At 47.0% G+C, this 21,917-nt stretch overlaps 1 protein-coding gene across 2 annotated transcripts in view; it reads left to right on the forward strand.

The window, feature by feature from the left end:
- Positions 1–21,917, forward strand: part of PLCD3 (phospholipase C delta 3) — a 64,150-nt gene that overhangs the window by 14,413 nt on the left and 27,820 nt on the right. For both annotated transcript variants that reach the window (XM_038754170.1, XM_038754171.1), the window contains exons 2-3: positions 10,730–10,891; positions 16,049–16,277. In XM_038754170.1, the coding sequence (XP_038610098.1) occupies positions 10,730–10,891; positions 16,049–16,277 (391 nt within the window). The remainder of the gene's footprint in view (positions 1–10,729; positions 10,892–16,048; positions 16,278–21,917) is intronic.

The raw sequence follows: 21,917 nt of genomic DNA on the forward strand, positions 1-21,917 counted from the left end.
GGGGATTAAGATTGTGAGCCCCACGTGGGACAACCTGATCACCTTGGAAGCTCCCCAGCGCTTAGAACAGTGCTTTGCACATAGTAAGCACTTAATAAATGCCATGATTATTATTATTCTCTGGGCCTCAGTTCCCTCATCTGTCCAATGGGGATGAAGACTGTGAGCCCCCCGTGGGACAACCTGATCACCTGGTATTTGTTACTCTATTCATTTATTTATTTATTTATTTATTTATTTATTTTACTTGTACATATCCCTTTTATACTGTGAGCCCACTGTTGGGTAGGGACTGTCTCTATGTGTTGCCAATTTGTATTTCCCAAGCGCTTAGTACAGTGCTCTGCACATAGTAAGCGCTCAATAAATACGATTGATGATGATGATGATGATGATGGTATCCCCCCCAGCGCTTAGAACAGTGCTTTGCACATAGTAAGCGCTTAACAAATGCCATCATTATTATTATTATTATCACCTTGTAACCTCCCCAGCGCTTAGAACAGTGCTTTGCACATAGTAAGCGCTTAATAAATGCCATTATTATTTACTATGCTCTATTATAAATAGAGTACTATTACTCTATTTTGCTTGTACATATTTACTATTCTATTTATTTTATTTTGCGTGGCTCACTGGAAAGAGCCCGGGCTTTGGAGTCGGAGGCCGTGGGTTCAAATCCCAGCTCCACCACTTGTCAGCTGTGTGACCTTGGGCAAGTCACTTCGCTTCTCTGGGCCTCAGTTCCCTCATCTGTAAAATGGGGATGAAGACTGTGAGCCCCTTGTGGGACAACCTGATTACCTTGTATCTACCCCAGCGCTTAGAACAGTGCTTTGCACATAGCAAGCGCTTATTTTGTTTTGCTAATATCATCAATCGCCTTTATGGAGCGCTTACTGTGTGCAGAGCACTGTACTAAGCGCTTGGGAAGTACAAATTGGCAACATCTAGAGACGGTCCCTACCCAACAGTGGGCTCACAGTCTAAAAGGACTGTTTATGTTTTGTTTTGTTGTCTGTCTCCCCCTTCTAGACTGTGAGCCCGCTGTTGGGTAGGGACTGTCTCTAGATGTTGCCAACTTGGACTTCCCAAGCGCTTAGTACAGTGTTCTGCACAAAGTAAGCGCTCAATAAATACGATTGAATGAATCCCAGAGGAGAAGGAGAGCTCCCGGGGGGAATACGGGGGTGCCAGGGCACAGGATGGGACCACTGCCAGTCTGGCAGCCCCTCAACTGCTGGGCCCAGATGCAACAGACTTTGGTTACAGCAGGAGTGATTTAGGTCAGATACCAGAATAGACTTCCTCATATCATTCATTCAATCGTATTTATTGAGCGCTTACTGTGTGCAGAGCATCATCATCATCAATCGTATTTATTGAGCGCTTACTGTGTGCAGAGCACTGGACTAAGCGCTTGGGAAGTACAAATTGGCAACATATAGAGACGGTCCCTACCCAACAGTGGGCTCACTGTATTAAGCGCTTGGGAAGCAGCGTGGCTCAGTGGAAAGAGCCCGGGTTTGGGAGTCAGAGACTGTGGCTTCTAATCCCGGCTCCTCCAGTTGTCAGCTGTGTGACCTTGGGCAAGTCACTTCACTTCTCTGGGCCTCAGTTACCTCAACTGTAAAATGGGGATTAAGACTGGGAGCCCCCCGTGGGACAACCTGATCACCTTGTAACCTCCCCAGCGCTTAGTCCAGTGCTCTGCACATAGTAAGCGCTCAATAAATACGATTGATTGATTGATTGATTGATTTGCACATAGTAAGTGCTTAATAAGTCAATCGTATTTATTGAGCGCTTACTGTGTGCAGAGCACTGTACTAAGCGCTTGGGAAGTCCAAATTGGCAACATATAGAGACAGTCCCTACCCAACAGTGGGCTCACAGTCTAAAAGGGGGAGACAGAGAACAAAACCAAACATACTAACAAAATAAAATAAATAGAATAGATATGTACAAGTAAAATAAATAAATAAATAAATAAATAAATAAATAGAGTAACAAATCAATCAATAGTATTGATAAGTGCCTACTACTACTACTAATAATAATGGTATTTAAGTGCAAAGCATCAACATCAATCGTATTTATTGAGCGCTTACTATGTGCAGAGCACTGTACTAAGCACTTGGGAAGTACAAATTGGCAACATCTAGAGAGTCCCTACCCAACAGTGGGTTCACAGTCTAAAAAGCACTGTTCTAAGCTCTGGGGGGTTACAAGGTGATATTGATAAGTGCCTACTACTACTACTACTAATAATAATGGTATTTGTTAAGTGCAAAGCACTGTTCTAAGCTCTGGGGGGATACAAGGTGATCAGGTTGTCCCACATGGGGCTCACAGTGTTAATCCCCATTTTCCAGATGAGGGAACTGAGGCCCAGAGAAGTGAAGTGACTTGCCCATAGTCACCCAGCTGACAATTGGCAGAGTTGGGATTTGAACCCATGACCTCTGACTCCAAAGCCCGGGCTCTTTCCACTGAGCCACGCTGCTTCTCTACGTGCTATGTGCAGAGCGCTGTACTAGGCGCTTGAAAAGAGTGTTGAGTTGGCAGGCATTGTTATTATTTTTATGGTATTTGTTAAGCACTTACTATGTAAGAGAAGCAGCGTGACTCAGCGGAAGGAGCCCGGGCTTTGGAGTCAGAGGTCACGGGTTCCAATCCCGGCTCTGCCACTTGTCAGCTGGGTGACTTTGGGCAAGTCACTTCACTTCTCTGGGCCTCAGTTCCCTCATCTGGAAAATGGGGATGAAGACTGTGAGCCCCCCGTTGGACAACCTGATCACCTGGTAACCTCCCCGGCGCTTAGAACAGTGCTTTGCACATAGTAAGCGCTTAATAAATGCTATCAATCAATCAATCAATCAATCAATCGTATTTATTGAGCGCTTACTATGTGCAGAGCACTGTACTAAGCGCTTGGGAAGTACAAATTGGCATCACATAGAGACAGTCCCTACCCAACAGTGGGCTCACAGTCTAAAAGGGGGAGACAGAGAACTGAACCAAACATACCAACAAAATAAAATAAGTAGGATAGAAATGTACAAGTAAAATAAATAAATAAATAGAGTAATAAATATGTACAACCATATATACATATATACAGGTGCTGTGGGGAAGGGAAGGAGGTAAGACGGGGGGATGGAGAGGGGGACGAGGGGGAGAGGAAAGAAGGGGCTCAGTCTGGGAAGGCCTCCTGGAGGAGGTGAGCTCTCAGCAGGGCCTATCATTATTATTATTATTATGTACAGTTATGTATTATGCTTGGAGAAGCAGCGTGGCTCAGTGGAAAGAGCCCGGGCTTTGGAGTCAGACGTTATGGGTTCAAATCCCGGCTCCTCCACTTGTCAGCTGTGTGACTTTGGGCAAGTCACTTCACTTCTCTGTGCCTCAGTTCCCTCATCTGGAAAATGGGGATTAAGACTGTGAGCCCCCCGTGGGACAACCTGATCACCTTCATCATCATCAATCGTATTTATTGAGCGCTTACTATGTGCAGAGCACTGTACTAAGCGCTTGGGAAATACAAATTGGCAACATATAGAGACAGTCCCTACCCAACAGTGGGCTCACAGTCTAAAAGGGGGAGACTTAAATGGTTTGGGACCAAGTATATAAAGTGATGCAGTACGGAGGGGAAATGGGGGGCAATTAGTCAGAGCAGGCTTCCTCTAGAGAAGGGATTTCTGGTAAGGCTTTGAAAATGAGGAAAGTTGGGGTGTGGCAGCTTGGATTTCATCATCATCATCATCAATCGTATTTATTGAGCGCTTACTGTGTGCAGAGCACTGTACTAAGCGCTTGGGAAGTACACCTTGTAACCTCCCCAGTGCTTAGAGCAGTGCTTTGCACATAGTAAGTGCTTAATAAATGCTATTATTATTATTATTATTACAGTGTTCGGCACATAGTAAGCGCTCAATAAGTACGATTGAATGAATGAATTTGTGCCAAGCTCTGTTCTATGCACTGGGGTAGATACAAGGTTGGACACAGTCCCTTTCCTCACAGTCTTCATCCCCATTTTACGGATGAGGGAAATGAGGCCCAGAGAAGTGAAGCGACTTGCCCAAGGTCACACAGAGGACAAGTGGCAGAGCTGGAATTAGAATCCATATCTTCTTACCCTCAAGCCGGTGCCCTTGCCACTAGGCCATGCTGCTTCCCTTGATCCCTGCCCGCAGGGAGTTTCCACTGTAGCGGAGGAGACACAAATTACAGACAGGAGGAAGCGCCCTAATCCCCAACTCCACCCTCCTGCCATGGCCATCGGGTAATAATAATAATAATAATGATAATAATGGCATTTATTAAGCGCTTACTATGTGCAAAGCACTGTTCTAAGCACTGGGAAGGATACAAGGTGATCAGTTTGTCCCACGGGGGGCTCACAGTCTCCATCCCCATTTGACAGATGAGGGAAATGAGGCACAGAGAAGTGAAGTGACTTGCCCAGGGTCGCACAGCTGACAATTGGCGGAGCCGGGATTTGAACCCATGACCTCTGACTCTCAAGCCTGTGCTCTTTCCATTGAGCCACGCTGCTTCTCTAAGAGTCCTGGTCTCCGTCGTCCTCACGTCCCCGAGCCCCCAGGGGCCGAGATGGAGGTCAGATATGGGGCACCCGGTTGGCAGGGGTAAGACCTGGCGGAGGAGAATTGGCGTGGCCTAGTCAGTAGAGTACGGGTTTGGGAGTCAGATGGACTTGGGTTCAAATCCCGGCTCCGCCGCTTGTCAGCTGTGTGACCTCGGGCAAGCCACTTCACTTCTCTGGGCCTCAGTGACCTCATCTGGAAAATGGAGGTGAAGACTGTGAGCCCTATGTAGGACAAACAACTGCGGCCAACTTGGCTATCTGGAGTCTACCTCAGTGCTTAGTAATAATAATAACAATGAGCTCACCTCCTCCAGGAGGCCTTCCCAGACTGAGCCCCTTCCCTCCTCTCCCCCTCGTCCCCCTCTCCATCCCCCCCATCTTACCTCCTTCCCTTCCCCACAGCACCTGTATAGATGTATATATGTTTGTACATATTTATTACTCTATTTATTTATTTTACTTGTACCTAGCTATTCTATTTATTTTATTTTGTTAGTCTGTTTGGTTTTGTTCTCCGTCTCCCCCTTTTAGACTGTGAGCCCGCTGTTGGGCAGGGACTGTCTCTATATGTTGCCAATTTGTACTTCCCATGCGCTTAGTCCAGTGCTCTGCACACAGTAAGCGCTCAATAAATACTATTGATGATGATGATAATAATGACGGCATTTATTAAGCACTTACTATGTGTAAAGCACCGTTCTAAGCGCTGGGGAGGTTACAAGGGGATCAGGTTGGCTCATGGGGAGCTCCCAGTCTTCATCCCCATTTTACAGAGGAGGGAACCGAGGCCCCGAGAAGTGAATTGACTCACCCAAAGTCACCCAGCTGACTCTTTTCGACTGTGAGCCCACTGTTGGGTAGGGACTGTCTCTATATGTTGCCAATTTGTACTTCCCAAGCGCTTAGTCCAGTGCTCTGCACATAGTAAGCGCTCAATAAATACGATTGATGATGATGATGTTGGCGGAGCCGGGATTTGAGCCCGTGACCTCTGACTCCAAAGCCCGGCCTCTTTCCACTGAGCCACGCTGCTCCTCTAGTACAGCGCCTGGCACAGAGTAAGCGCTTAGCAAATACCAAAGTGATTATTTATTAAGGCTCTAACACCTGCCGGGCAGGGCAGGGGCAGGACGGGAATGAGGAAGAGGAAGATGAGGGGGTGGGTTGTTTTTCCCGGGCAGCCCAAGTGGCCTTGCCTTTCTTGCTCTTGAGGACATGGAGTCGCAATCCCAGCCCGGCCTCTCCCACTTTAATGGTCTCCTTCCTCCTCCGGTGGCAGGGCAGGTTGGGGATGGGGGGGGTGATGTCCGCCCACCCAGGGAAACTGAGTAATCGTAGTTGGAGAGACTCCCCCGGGGCACTAGGGATAGGAGCCAGGAGTCCTTGGCTCCCGCCTGCTTGAGTGGGTAGTGATCCGCCACTCCAGAGGCGGCAGGAAAAAATTGGGGAGACTCCTGATCCATCAATCAATCAATCAGTCGTATTTATGATCCGTCACTATACTGGGGACCTTGACCTGGGGGGGCTGGGGAAGAGTAGGGGGGGCCTGGAGCAAGTTCTGGGGGGAAAAGCAGGATTTGCCAGCAGAAAAATAGTTTGGATGAAGTAGCCGGTGACTCACTCCATTTCCCATTAGTCACCACATGGGCCTTCCCTCCCTGTGCCCTCCCCTTCTCTTCCCCATCCTGCCCTCCATCTCCTCTCCCTCCCTTCCATTTCCCTCTGCCCCCTCTTCCTCAAAGGGTTGGAGAATGGAGGTTTCTATGTGTATGTGTTTATATATATATATATATATATATATATATATATATACATATACATATATATATGTATATGTATATACATATATATATGTGTATACATATATATATGTTTTATATATATATATACAAACATATGGATATATGTTTGTACAGATTTATTACCCTATTTATTTGACTTGTACATACCTATTCTATTTATTTTATTTTGTTAGTATGTTTGGTTTTGTTCTCTGTCTCATCATCGATCGTATTTATTGAGCGCTTACTATGTGCAGAGCACTGGACTAAGCGCTTGGGAAGTACAAATTGGCAACATATGGAGACGGTCCTTACCCAACAGTGGGCTCACAGTCTAAAAGGGGGAGACAGAGAACAAGACCAAACATACTAACAAAATAAAATAAATAGAATAGATATGGACAAGTAAAATAAATAAATAGGGAGTCTGGGGGGAGGTGGGCAGGGGGCCCAGGGGATGCGGGGGACAGAGCATAACACCATCCGGCCCCCCTAGAATCAATCAATCAATCAATCGTATTTATTGAGCGCTTACTGTGTGCAGAGCACTGTACTAAGCGCTTGGGAAGTACAAGATGGCAACACATAGAGACAGTCCCTACCCAACAGTGGGCTCACGGTCTAAAAGGGGGAGACAGAGAACAAAACCAAACAGACTAACAAAATAAAATAAATAGAATAGGTATGTGCAAGTAAAATAAATAAATAAATAGATAGAGTAATAAATCTGTACAAACATATATACATCTATACAGGTGCTGTGGGGAAGGGAAGGAGGTAAGATGGGGGGATGGAGAGGGGGATGAGGAGGAGAGGAAGGAAGGGGATCAGTCTGAGAAGGCCTCCTGGAGGAGGTGAGCTCTCAGTAGGGCCTTGCCCCAGAGCCTAGTACAGTGCTGGCGTGGAGTAAGCATTTAAGAAATTCCATAAAAAAAAAAGAGAAAGAAGTGGCATGAAGCATCATGACATAGTGGATAGAGCCCGGGCCTGGGAATCAGAAGGTCACGGGTTCTAATCCTGACTACACCGCTTGTCTGCTGTGTGACCTTGGACAAGTCACTTCACTTCTCTGGGCCTCAGTGACCTCATCTGTGAAACGGGGATTAAGACTGTGGGGACAGAGAACTGTGTCCAACCTGATGACCTTGTATCTACCCTACCACTTTGAACAGCGCTTGTCACATGGTAATTGCTTAACAAATACCATTATTATTATTATTATTATTATTGAAGCAGCGTGGCTCAGTGGAAAGAGCCCGGGCTTTGGAGTCAGAGGTCATGGGTTCGTATCCCAACTCTGCCCATTGTCGGCTGGGTGACTTTGGGCAAGTCACTTCACTTCTCTGGGCCTCAGTGACCTCATCTGGAAAATGGGGATGAAGACTGTGAGCCCCCGGGGGACAATATGATCACCTTGTAACCTCCCCAGTGCTTAGAACAGTGCTTTGCACATAGTAAGCACTTAATAAATGCCATTATTATTATTATTATTATTATTATTATTATTATTATTACTCTCCAGGTGTGGCTTAGTGGAAAGAGCCCGGGCTTGGAAATCAGAGGTTGTGGGTTCTAATCCCAGCTCCGCCGCTTGTCAGCTGTGTGACTTTGGGCAAGTCACTTCGCTTCTCTGTACCTCCATTACCTCATCTGGAAAATGGGGATTAAGACTGTGAGTCCCATATAATAATAATAATAATAATGATAATGATGGTATTTGTTAAGCACTTACTATGTGCAAAACACTGTTCTAAGCACTGAGGGGGGGATACAAGGTGATCAGGTTGTCCCATGTGGGGCTGACAGTCTTAATCCCCATTTTCCAGATGAGGTCACTGAGGCCCAGAGAAGTGAAGTGACTTGCCCAAAGTCACAGGGGAAGCAGCATGGCTCAGTGGAAAGAATGCGGGCTTGGGAGTCAGAGGTCACGGGTTCAAATACCGGCTCCGCCACTTGTCAGCTGTGTGACCTTGGGCAAGCCACTTCACTTCTCTGTACCTCGGTTACCTCATCTGTAAAATGGGGGTTAAGACTGTGAGCCCCAAGTGGGACAACCTGATCACCTTGTAGCCCCCCTGCCAGCGCTTAGAACAGTGCTTTGCACATAGTAAGCGCTTAATAAATGCCATCATTATTATTATTATTATTAAGTGGCGGGGCCGGAATTAGAACCCATGACCTCTGACTCCCGAGTCTGGGCTCTTTCCACTGCGCTCAGCAAGCGCTAAATAAATACGATTGAATGAACTGCTCTGGGCCTCAGTTGGAAAATGGGGATTATGACTGTGAGCCCCATGTGGGACATGGCAGATGTCCGACCTGATTAGCTTGTCTCTACCTCAGCGCTTAGGACAGTGCCTGGCACATAGTAAGCGCTTAACAAGTATCATAAAAGAAATAGAGAAGCAGTGTGGCTCAGTGGAAAGAGCCCGGGCTTTGGAGTCAGAGGTTATGGGTTCAATCAATCAATCAATTGTATTTATTGAGCGCTTACTGTGTGCAGAGCACTGTACTAAGCGCTTGGGAAGTACAAGTTAGGTTCAAGTACAAGTTGGGTTCAAATCCCTGCTCCGCCAACTGTCAGCTGTGTGACTTTGGGCAGGTCACTTCACTTCTCTGGGCCTCAGTTCCCTCATCTGTCAAATGGGGATTAAACCTGTGAGCCCCCGCGGGACAACCTGATCACCTTGTAACCTCCCCAGCGCTTAGAAGAGTGCTTTGCACATAGTAAGCGCTTAATAAAATGCCATTATTATTATTATTATTAATAGAGGTGAGATAGGATGTATGTATTTATTACTCTATTTATTCATTTTACTTGTACATATCTATTCTATCTATTTTATTTTGTTAATATGTTTGGTTTTGTTGTCTGTCTCCCCCTTCTAGCCTGTGAGCCCACCGTCAGGTAGGGACCGTCTCTAGATGTTGCCGACTTGGACTTCCCAAGCGCTCAGTCCAGTGCTCTGCACCCAGTAAGCGCTCAAACAATACGATTGATTGATTGATTGATTGATGCCAGTGCTCTGCACACAGTAAGCGCTCAATCAATACAATCGATTGATTTATTGAATGCGATTGATTGATTGATTGATTCAGAGGCCTTCCCAGACTGATCCCCTTCCTTCCTCTCCCCCCTCGTCCCCGTCTCCACCCCCCGTTCTTACCTCCTTCCCTTCCCCACAGCACCTATATAGATGTCTATATGTTTGTACGTATTTATTACTCTATTTATTTATCTTACTTGTACCTATCTATTCTATTTATTTTATTTTGTTAGTATGTTTGGTTTTATTCTCTGTCTCCCCCTTCTAGCCTGTGAGCCCGCCATCGGGTAGGGACCGTCTCTATATGCTGCCAACTTGGACTTCCCAAGCGCTCAGTCCAGTGCTCTGCACCCAGTAAGCGCTCCATCAATACGATTGATTGATTGATTGATGCCAGGGCTCTGCACCCAGTAAGCGCTCCATCAATACAACTGATTGATTGATTGATGCCAGTGCTCTGCACCCAGTAAGCGCTCCATCAATAGTATTGATTGATTGACTGATGCCTGGGCTCTGCACACAGTAAGCGCTCAATAAATACGATTGATTGATTGATTGATGCCAGTGCTCTGCACCCAGTAAGCGCTCCATCAATACGACTGATTGATTGATTGACGCCAGGGCTCTGCACCCAGTAAGAGCTCCATCAATACGATTGACTGATTGATTGATGCCAGGGCTCTGCACCCAGTAAGCGCTCCATCAATACGATTGATTGATTGATTGATTGATGCCAGAGCTCTGCACACAGTAAGCGCTCCATCAATACGATTGATTGATTGATTGATGCCAGGGCTCTGCACCCAGTAAGCGCTCCATCAATACGATTGATTGATTGATTGACGCCAGGGCTCTGCACCCAGTAAGTGCTCTATCAATACGATTGATTGATTGATTGATGCCAGTGCTCTGCACCCAGGAAGCGCTCCATCAATACGATTGATTGATTGATTGATGCCAGGGCTCTGCACCCAGTAAGCGCTCCATCAATACAATTGACTGATTGATGCCAGTGCTCTGCACCCAGTAAGCGCTCCATCAACACGATTGATTGATTGATGCCAGGGCTCTGCACAGAGTAAGCGCTCCATCAATACGATTGATTGATTGATTGATGCCAGGGCTCTGCACCCGGTAAGCGCTCCATCAATACGACTGATGGACTGATTGATGAGGGGGTGAGGCCAGACAGGGCCGGGTGGAATCGGAGACAGGGGTGGGCAGGGAAAGGTGGGCGGCGGGAGGGCCGCGGGGGGCTCCACGATGGACGTGCCATCCCGCGCCAGGCTTGACGGAGGATGAGGACGTGAAGGCCATGCTGCGGGGCTCCCTGCTCTGGAAGATCCGCTCTCCAAGCTGGCGCAAGCAGCGGCTGTTCCGGCTGCAGGAGGACGGGATGACCGTGTGGTTCCAGAGACGCTTCCAGCACGCCCCTTCCCAACATGTCTGTGAGTGCCCCCCGTCATCGACAACCAGGGCGCAAAATAGGTTCATCCGCGTAAATCGGCCCAGGGTGACGCAGAGAGGAAAAATGACTTATTTTGCGAGTACGTTTGGTTTTGTTCTCCGTCTCCCCCTTTTAGACTGTGAGCCCACTGTCGGGTAGGGCCCGTCTCTAGACGTTGCCAATTTGGACTTCCCAAGCGCTTAGGACAGTGCTCTGCACACAGTAAGCGCTCAATAAATACGACTGATGATGATGACACAGCACTCAGTAAATACGATTGAATGAATGAATGTGTCTATCTGTTGCCAAATTGTGCTTTCCAAGCGCTTGGTACAGTGCACTGCACACAGTAAGCGCTCGATAAATACGATTGAATGAGTGAATGAATGTGTCTCTCTGTTGCCAAATTGTGCTTTCCAAGCGCTTAGGACAGTGCTCTGCACACAGTAAGCGCTCGATAAATACGATTGAATGAGTGAATGAATGTGTCTATCTGTTGCCAAATTGTGCTTTCCAAGCGCTTGGTACAGTGCTCTGCACACAGTAAGCGCTCGATAAATACGATTGAATGAGTGAATGAATGTGTCTCTCTGTTGCCAAATTGTACTTTCTAAGCGCTTAGTACAGTGCTCTGCACACAGTAAGCGCTCGATAAATACGATTGAATGAGTGAATGAATGTGTCTCTCTGTTGCCAAATTGTGCTTTCCAAGCGCTTGGTACAGTGCTCTGCACACAGTAAGCGCTCGATAAATACGATTGAATGAGTGAATGAATGTGTCTCTCTGTTGCCAAATTGTACTTTCCAAGCGCTTAGGACAGTGCTCTGCACACAGTAAGCGCTCGATAAATACGATTGAATGAATGAATTTGTCTGTTGCCAAATTGTACTTTCCAAGCGCTTAGGACAGTGCTCTGCACACAGTAAGCGCTCGATAAATACGATTGAATGAGTGAATGAATGTGTCTGTTGCCAAATTGTGCTTTCCAAGCGCTTAGTCCAGTGCTCTGCACACAGTAAGCGCTCGATAAATACGATTGAATGAATGAATTTGTCTGTTGCCAAATTGTACTTTCCAAGCGCTTAGGACAGTGCTCCGCACACAGTAAGCGCTCAATAAATACGATTGAATGAATGAACGGAGAACAAAACCAAACATACTAACAAAATAAAATAAATGGAATAGATATGTACAAGTAAAATAAATAGAGTAACAAATATGTACAAAACATATTCACGTTTTGTTTTGCCGTTTGTCTTCCCCTCCTAGACTGTGAGCCCGTTGTTGGGTAGGGACTGTCTCTGTGTGTTGCCAACTTGTACTTCCCAAGCGCTTAGTACAGTGCTCTGCACACAGTAAGGGCTCAATAAATACGATTGAATGAATGAATGAAAAGTGGCTTGCCCAAGGTCACACAGCAGGCTATTCTATTTATTTTGTTAGTGATGTGCATCTAGATTGTAAGCCCGATGTTGGGTAGGGACCGTCTCTATTTGTTGCAACCTTGTACTTCCCAAGCGCTTAGTACAGTGCTCTGCACACAGTAAGCGCTCAATAAATACGATTGAATGAATGAATGAATGAACGAATGAATGATGATGACTCGGAGACATGAGTTCGGATAGAGCGGGAAAGAAGGAAAATGACTCCCAGCCCGGTCACCTCCCGGGAGAGGGACGAGTGGCAAGCGGCCCCCATCCCATTCTCGCTGCGTCTTTTATGGAGTTACAGCAACATGGGAGCGGAGCAGTTGGGAATTTCAGGAATCCAATTAGGACCGACAGGATGTTACAAATTCTCATTATTCTCTGCTCCCACTGCCTTGCGCAGGTTGTTGTTATAATAATAATAATAATGGTATTTGTTAAGCGCTTACTATGTGCAAAGCACTGTCCTAAGCGCCGGGGGGGATACAAGGCGATCAAGTTGTCCCACATGGGGCTCACAATCTTAATCCCCATTTTACAGATGAGTTATCTGAGGCCCAGAGAAGTGAAGTGACTTGCCCACAGTCACACAACTGACAATTGGCGGAGCCGGGTTTCGAACTCCTGACCTCTGACTCCAAAGCCCGGGCTCTTTCCACTGAGCCACGCTGCTTCGATAGCTGTTCAATAGTTGTTATCTGCCCTATGGTAGGGACTGTCTCTATATGTTGCCAATTTGTACTTCCCAAGCGCTTAGTCCAGTGCTCTGCACATAGTAAGCGCTCAATAAATACGATTGACGATGATGATGATGCCCCGTGGCCTTGCATAGATAGGTGCTACTGGCCTTGAAGACGTCTGTTGCCGAGCCTTGCGTAAAATACAAAAAAAAAAGGAGTTGTTCTCACGGCCTGCACAAAATGGAGGGTCACCGTCAGCGTACACAAAATGGAGTCAGTCATGTCAAGTCCGCTAGTGGACAACACCCCCCCCCCAACCCTCCAGATGCCCCTGCCCATCGGAAGCAGCGTGGCTCAGTGGAAAGGGCCCGGGCTTGGGAGTCAGAGGTCTTGGGTTCTAATTCCCCGCTCCGCCGCTTGCCTGCTGGGTGGCTTTGAGCGAGCCGCTTCGCTTCTGTGGGCCTCAGTTCCCTCATCTGGAAAATGGGGGTGAAGACTGGGAGCCCCACGTGGGACAACCTGCTGACCTCGGATCTGCCCCGGCGCTTAGAACGGTGCTTTTCATTCATTCGTTCAATCGTGTTTATTGAGCGCTTACTGTGTGCAGGGCACTGGACTAAGCGCTGGGGAAGTACAAGTTCATTCATTCATTCATTGAATCATATTTATTGAGCGCTTACTGTGTGCAGAGCACTGGACTAAGCACTTGGGAAGTCCAAGTTCATTCATTCAGTCATTCAATCGGATTTATTGAGCGCTTACTGTGTGCAGAGCACTGGACTAAGCGCTTGGGAAGTCCAAGTTCATTCATTCATTCATTCAATCGTATTTATTGAGCGCTTACTGTGTGCAGAGCACTGGACTAAGCGCTTGGGAAGTACAAGTTCATTCATTCTCCCTCGTCCCCCTCTCCATCCCCCCATCTTACCTCCTTCCCTTCCCCACAGCACCTGTATATATGTAGATATGTTTGTACATATTTGTTACTCTATTTATTTATTTTACTTGTCCATATCTATTCTATTTATTTTATTTTGTTAGTATGTTTGGTTTTGTTCTCTGTCTCCCCCTTTTAGACTGTGAGCCCACTGTTGGGTAGGGACTGCCTCTATATGTTGCCACTTGGACTTCCCAAGTGCTTAGTCCAGTGCTCTGCACACAGTAAGCGCTCAATAAATCCGATTGAATGAATGAATGAATGAACTTGGACTTCCCAAGCGCTTCGTCCAGTGCTCTGCACACAGTAAGCGCTCAATAAATCCGATTGAATGAATGAACTTGGACTTCCCAAGCACTTAGTCCAGTGCTCTGCACACAGTAAGTGCTCAATAAATCCGATTGAATGAATGAACTTGGACTTCCCAAGCGCTTCGTCCAGTGCTCTGCACACAGTAAGCGCTCAATAAATCCGATTGAATGAATGAACTTGGACTGCCCAAGCACTTAGTCCAGTGCTCTGCACACAGTAAGTGCTCAATAAATCCGATTGAATGAATGAACTTGGACTTCCCAAGTGCTTAGTCCAGTGCTCTGCACACAGTAAGCGCTCAATAAATCCGATTGAATGAATGACTGAATGAATGAACTTGGACTTCCCAAGCACTCAGTCCAGTGCTCTGCACCCAGTAAGTGCTCAATAAATCCGACTGAATGAATGAATTTGGACTTCCCAAGTGCTTAGTCCAGTGCTCTGCACCCAGTAAGTGCTCAGTAAATGCGAATGAATGAATGAATGAATGAACTTGGACTGCCCAAGTGCTCAGTCCAGTGCTCTGCACCCAGTAAGCGCTCAATAAATCCGATTGAATGAATGACTGAATGAATGAACTTGGACTTCCCAAGTGCTCAGTCCAGCGCTCTGCACCCAGTAAGCGCTCAATAAATCCGATTGAATGAATGACTGAATGAATGAACTTGGACTTCCCAAGTGCTCAGTCCAGTGCTCTGTGCACAGTAAGCGCTCAATAAATCCGATTGAATGAATGACTGAATGAATGAACTTGGACTTCCCAAGTGCTTAGTCCAGTGCTCTGCGCACAGTAAGTGCTCAATAAATCCGATTGAATGAATGACTGAACGAATGAACTTGGACTTCCCAAGCGCTTAGTCCAGTGCTCAGCACACAGTAAGCGCTCAATAAATCCGATTGAATGACTGAATGAATGAACTTGGACTTCCCAAGTGCTTAGTCCAGTGCTCTGCACACAGTAAGTGCTCAATAAATCCGATTGAATGAATGAACTTGGACTTCCCAAGTGCTCAGTCCAGTGCTCTGCACCCAGTAAGCGCTCAATAAATCCGACTGAATGAATGAACTTGGACTTCCCAAGCGCTCAGTCCAGTGCTCTGCACACAGGAAGCACTCAGTAAATCCTATTGAATGACTGAATGAATGAACTTGGACTTCCCAAGTGCTTAGTCCAGTGCTCTGCACACAATAAGCACTCAATAAATCCGATTGAATGAATGACTGAATGAATGAACTTGGACTTCCCAAGTGCTCAGTCCAGTGCTCTGCACACAGTAAGCGCTCAATAAATGCGATTGAATGAATGAATGACTGAATGAATGAACTTGGACTTCCCAAGTGCTTAGTCCAGTGCTCTGCACACAGTAAGCACTCAACAAATATGACTGAATGAATGAATGAATGAATGAACTTTAACTTCCCAAGTGCTTAGTCCAGTGCTCTGCACACAGTAAGCACTCAACAAATATGATTGAATGAATGAATGAATGAATGAATGAATGAATGAACTTTAACTTCCCAAGTGCTTAGTCCAGTGTTCTGCACAGAGTAAGTGCTCAATAAATCCAATTGAATGAATGACTGAATGAATGAACTTGGACTTCCCAAGTGCTCAGTCCAGCGCTCTGCACCCAGTAAGTGCTCAATAAATACAATTGAATGAATGACTGAATGAATGAACTTGGACTTCCCAAGTGCTCAGTCCAGTGCTCTGCACCCAGGAGGTGCTCAATAAATGTGGTTGAATGAATGAATGAGAGTCCCGGGGGTCTAACCAGCGGCCTTTCTCCCCCGTCCACAGTCTCCGTGCTGCACATCGAGGGGGTGCGTGAGGGCCACCAGTCGGAGGGTCTGCGGCGGTTCGGCGGCCCCTTCCCCCCGGCCCAGTGTCTGACCATCGCCTTCAAGGGCAAGCGCAAGAACCTGGACCTGGCGGCGCCCAGCCCCGAGGAGGCCCAGCGCTGGGTCCGCGGCCTCACCAAGCTCATGGCCCGCGTGGAGGCCATGAGCCAGCGCGAGAAACTCGACCAATATCCTGCGGGGAGCGATGATCCATCCATCCATCCATCAATCAATCCTATTTATTTATTTATTTTATTTGTTTGGTTTAGTTCTCTGTCTCCCCCTTAGACTGTGAGCCCGCCGTTGGGTAGGGGCCGTCTCTAGATGTTGCCAATTTGGACTTCCCAAGCGCTTCGTCCGGTGCTCTGCGCATGGTAAGCGCTCAGGAAATACGATTGATGGTGATTGATGATTTATGGAGCGCTTACTGTGTGCGGAGCACCGGACGAAGCCCTCGGGGAGTCCAAGTTGGCAACATCTAGAGACGGTCCCTACCCAACAGCGGGCTCACAGGCTAAAATGATAATCACAATAATAATAGTTAACGGTGTTTGGTAAGCGCTTACTATGTGGAGAAGCAGCGTGGCTCAGTGGGAAGAGCCCGGGCTTTGGAGGCAGAGGTCGCGGGTTCCCATCCCGGCTCCGCCAACTGTCAGCTGGGTGACTCCGGGCAAGTCACTTCACTTCAGTGGGAAGAGCCCGGGCTTTGGAGTCAGAGGTCATGGGTTCGAATCCTGGCTCCGCCACATGCCTGCTGTGTGACCTTGGGCAAGTTACTCAACTTCTCTGAGCTTCAGTTCCCTCATCTGTAAAATGGGGATGAAGACTGGGAGCCCCACATGGGACAATCTGATCACTTTGTATCTCCCCCCCCCCCCAGCGCTTAGAACAGTGCTTTGCACATTGTAAGCGCTTAACAAATGCCAACATTATTATTATTTGGAGTCAGGGGTCATGGGTTCAAATCCCAGCTCTGCCAATTGTCAGCTGTGTGACTTTGGGCAAGTCACTTCACTTCTCTGGGCCTCAGTTCCCTCATCTGGAAAATGGGGATTAAGTCTGTGAGCCCCACATGGGACAATCTGATCACTTTGTATCCCCCCCCCCCCAGCGCTTAGAACAGTGCTTTGCACATTGTAAGCACTTAACAAATGCCAACATTATTATTATTATTATCATTATTATTATTTGGAGTCAGGGGTCATGGGTTCAAATCCCAGCTCTGCCAATTGTCAGCTGTGTGACTTTGGGCAAGTCACTTCACTTCTCGGGGCCGCAGTTCCCTCATCTGTAAAATGGGGATGAAGACTGTGAGCCCCCCGTGGGACAACCTGCTCTCCTTGTAACCTCCTCAGCGCTTAGAACAGTGCTTTGCACATAGTGAGAGCTTAATAAATGCCATTATTATTATTACTATTATTATTCTCTGGGCCTCAGTTCCCTCATCTGTAAAATGGGGATGAAGACTGTGAGCCCCCCGTGGGCCAACCTGATCACCTTGTAGCCTCCCCAGCGCTTAGAACAGTGCTTTGCACATAGCAAGCGCTTAACAAATACCATCATCATTATTATTCTAAGCGCTGGGGAGGTACAAGGTAATCAGATTGTCCCACGTGGGGCTCACAGTCTTCATCCCCATTATACAGATGAGGTCACTGAGGCACGGAGAAGTGAAGTGACTTGCCCAAGGTCGCATGGAAGGCAAATGGCAGAGCCAGGATTAGAACCCACACCCTCTGGCTCCCAAGCCCAGGCTCTTGCCACTAAAAAAAATAAAAATAAAAATAAAATTTTGGCATTTGTTAAGCGCTTACTATATACAAAGCCCTGTTCTAAGCACTGGGGCGGATACAAGGTGATCAGGTTGTCCCATGTGGGGCTCACAATCTTAATCCCCACTTTACAGATGATGTAACTGAGGCCCAGAGAAGTGAAGTGACTTGCCCAAAGTCACACAGCTGACAATTGGCGGAGCGGGGATTTGAACCCGTGACCTCTGACTCCAAAGCCCAGGCTCTTTCCACTGAGCCCAAAATCACACGGCTGACAATTGGCGGAGCGGGGATTTGAACCCGTGACCTCTGACTCTAAAGCCCAGGCTCTTTCCACTGAGCCAGGCCATGTAATAATAATAATAATAATAATAATAATAGCATTTATTAAGCGCTTACTATGTGCAAAGCACTGTTCTAAGCGCTAACAGGGGTGGGCAGCAGACATTGGGAAGGGGTGAGAGAAGTGGGCAGGGGATGGCATAGGATTGGAGATACTGGAGAGGAATATCATGGGCTAATGGGTAGAACCCGGGCCTGGAAGTTAGAAGGTCATGGGTTCAAATCCCGGCTCCACCACTTATCAGCTGTGTGACCTTGGGCAAGTCACTTCACTTCTCTGGGCCTCAGTGACCTCATCTGGAAAATGGGGATGGAGACTGTGAGCCCCCATGTGAGACGGGGAGTGTGTTCAAACCGATTTGCTTACATCCACCTCTGTGCTTAGCACAGTGCCTGGCACGTAGTAAGTGCTTAACAAATACCATTTTAAAATAAGAGTGTTGGGGGGGGGGAGTTGGCTGTGTGACTTTGGGCAAGTCACTTCACTTCTCTGGGCCTCAGTTCCCTCATCTGGAAAATGGGGATGAAGACTGTGAGCCCCCCGTGGGACAACCTGATCACCTTGTGTCCCCACCCCAGCACTTGGAACAGTGCTTGGCACATAGTAAGTGCTTAACAAATGCCCTCATTATAATAATAATAATAATAATAATAATAATTATTATTGTTATTATTATTATTATTATTACCAGAGGTTAGGATCCCCCCAAATACAAACTGTATTTTTGCACTTTCTCCAGCGTTTAGTACACTGCTACATTGATCAAATTTATCGAGTGCTTACTGTGCTTGCTGTGTGTGCAGGGCACTGTACTAAGCACTTGGGAGAGGACATATAACAGGGTGCCAACTTATGTTGCCAACTTGTACTTCCCAAGCGCTTAGTACAGTGCTCTGCACACAGTATGCGCTCAATAAATACGATTGAATGAATGAATGAGTGAACAGGGTGGGTAGACAGGCTCCTTGCCCACAATGCATTTACAGTGTTGAGGGATTGTAATAATAATGATACTGATGGTATTTGTTAAGCGCTTACTGGGACAACCTGACCACCTTGTAACCTCCCCAGTGCTTAGAACAGTGCTTTTCACATAGTAAGCACTTAAAAAATGCCATTATTATTATTATTATTATTATTACTATTTGCAAAGCACTGTTCTAAGCGCTGGGGAGGTTACAAGGTGGCCAGGTTGTCCCATGGGGGGCTCACAGTCTTCATCCCCATTTTCCAGATGAGGTCACTGAGGCCCAGAGAAGTCAAGTGACTTGCCCAAAGTCACCCAGCTGACAAGTGACGGAGCCGGGATTTAATAATAATAATAATGATGATGGCATTTGTTAAGCGCTTACTCTGTGCAAAGCACTGTTCTAAGCGCTGGGGGGGATACAAGGCGATCAGGTTGTCCCACAGGGGGGCTCCCAGTCTTCATCCCCATTTTCCAGATGAGGTCACTGAGGCCCAGAGAAGTCAAGTGACTCGCGCAAAGTCACCCAGCTGACAAGTGACGGAGCCGGGATTTAATAATAATAATAATGATGATGGCATTTGTTAAGCGCTTACTCTGTGCAAAGCACTGTTCTAAGCGCTGGGGGGATACAAGGCGATCAGGTTGTCCCACAGGGGGGCTCCCAGTCTTCATCCCCATTTTCCAGATGAGGTCACTGAGGCCCAGAGAAGTCAAGTGACTCGCCCAAAGTCACCCAGCTGACAAGTGACGGAGCCGGGATTTAATAATAATAATAATAATGGCATTTGTTAAGCGCTTACTATGTGCAAAGCACTGTTCTGAGTGCTGGGGGGGATACAAGGCGATCAGATTGTCCCACAGCGGGGCTCACAGTCTTCACCCCCATTTTCCAGATGAGGTCACTGAGGCCCAGAGAAGTCAAGTGACTCGCCCAAAGTCACCCAGCTGACAAGTGACAGAGCTGGGATTTAATAATAATAATAATAACAATAAAATAATAATAATAATGATGGCATTTGTTAAGCACTTACTATGTGCAAAGCACTGTTCTAAGCGCTGGGGGGGGTACAAGGCGATCAGGTTGTCCCACAGGGGGGGCTCCCAGTCTTCATCCCCATTTTCCAGATGAGGGAACTGAGGCCCAGAGAAGTCAAGTGACTCGCCCAAAGTCACCCGGCTGACAAGTGACGGAGCCGGGATTTGACCTCTGACTCCAAAGCCCGGGCTCTTTCCGCCGAGCCACGCTGCTTGTCCTTCCCAAGCGCTTAGTCCAGTGCTGTGCACACAGTAAGCGCTCCATCATCATCATCGATCGCATTTATTGAGCGCTTACTGTGTGCAGAGCACTGAACTAAGCGCTTGGGAAGTACAAGTTGGCAACATATAGAGACAGTCCCATAAATACATACAGAGACAGCTCCATCATCATCATCATCATCAATCGTATTTATTGAGCGCTTACTGTGTGCAGAGCACTGAACTAAGCGCTTGGGAAGGCCCAGTTGGCAGCATATAGAGACAGTCCCATAAATACATATAGAGACAGCTCCATCATCATCATCAATCATATTTATTGAGCGCTTACTGTGTGCAGAGCACTGAACTAAGCGCTTGGGAAGTCCAAGGTGGCAACATATAGAGACAGTCCCATAAATGCATATAGAGACAGCTCCATCACCATCATCATAATCAATTGTATTTATTGAGCGCTTACTGTGTGCAGAGCACTGAACTAAGCGCTTGGGAAGGACAAGTTGGCAGCATATAGAGACAGTCCCATAAATCATTATCATCATCATCAATCGTATTTATTATCATCAATCGTATTTATTGAGCGCTTCCTGTGTGCAGAGCACTGTACTAAGCGCTTGGGAAGTCCAAGTTGGCAACATGTAGAGACAGTCCCTACCCAACAGTGGGCTCACAGTCTAAAAGGGGGAGACAGAGAACAAAACCAAACATACTAACAGAATAAAATAAATAGAATAGATATGTCCCATGGAGGGGGGCTCACAGTCTTCATCCCCATTTGACAGATGAGGTAACTGAGGCACGGAGAATGCTCTGCAATCAATCAATCAATCAATCAATCTTATTTATTGAGCGCTTACTATGTGCAGAGCACTGTACTAAGCGCTTGGGAAGTACAAATTGGCAACATCTAGAGACAGTCCCTACCCAACAGTGGGCTCACAGTCAAAAAGGGGGAGACAGAGAACAAAACCAAACATACTAACAAAATAAAATAAATAGAATAGATATGTACAAATAAAATAAATAGAGTAATAAATATGTACAACCATATATACATATATCCAGGTGCTGTGGGGAAGGGAAGGAGGTCAGATGGGGGGGATGGAGAGGGGGACGAGGGGGAGAGGAAGGAAGGGGCTCAGTCTGGGAAGGCCTCCTGGAGGAGGTGAGCTCTCAGCAGGGCCTTGAACACAGTAAGCGCTCAATAAATACATTTGATTGATACCATCATCCTCATCAATCGTATTTATTGAGCGCTTACTATGTGCAGAGCACTGTACTAAGCGCTCGGGAAGTACAAATTGGCAACAAATAGAGACAGTCCCTACCCGACAGTGGGCTCACAGTCTTAAAGGTGGGCCCACCATCATTATTAATTAAGCCGGGTGAGGCGTCCTCGTCGTGTAGAGGTGCGTGGGACCGTTCTCTATACCAAGCGCTGTGTGCAGAGCACTGTACTGAGCGCTTGGGAAGTACGATTTGGCAACGT

The sequence above is a fragment of the Tachyglossus aculeatus genome, chromosome 11, assembly GCF_015852505.1.
Source record: "Tachyglossus aculeatus isolate mTacAcu1 chromosome 11, mTacAcu1.pri, whole genome shotgun sequence".
NCBI classification, from domain to species: Eukaryota; Metazoa; Chordata; class Mammalia; order Monotremata; family Tachyglossidae; genus Tachyglossus; species Tachyglossus aculeatus.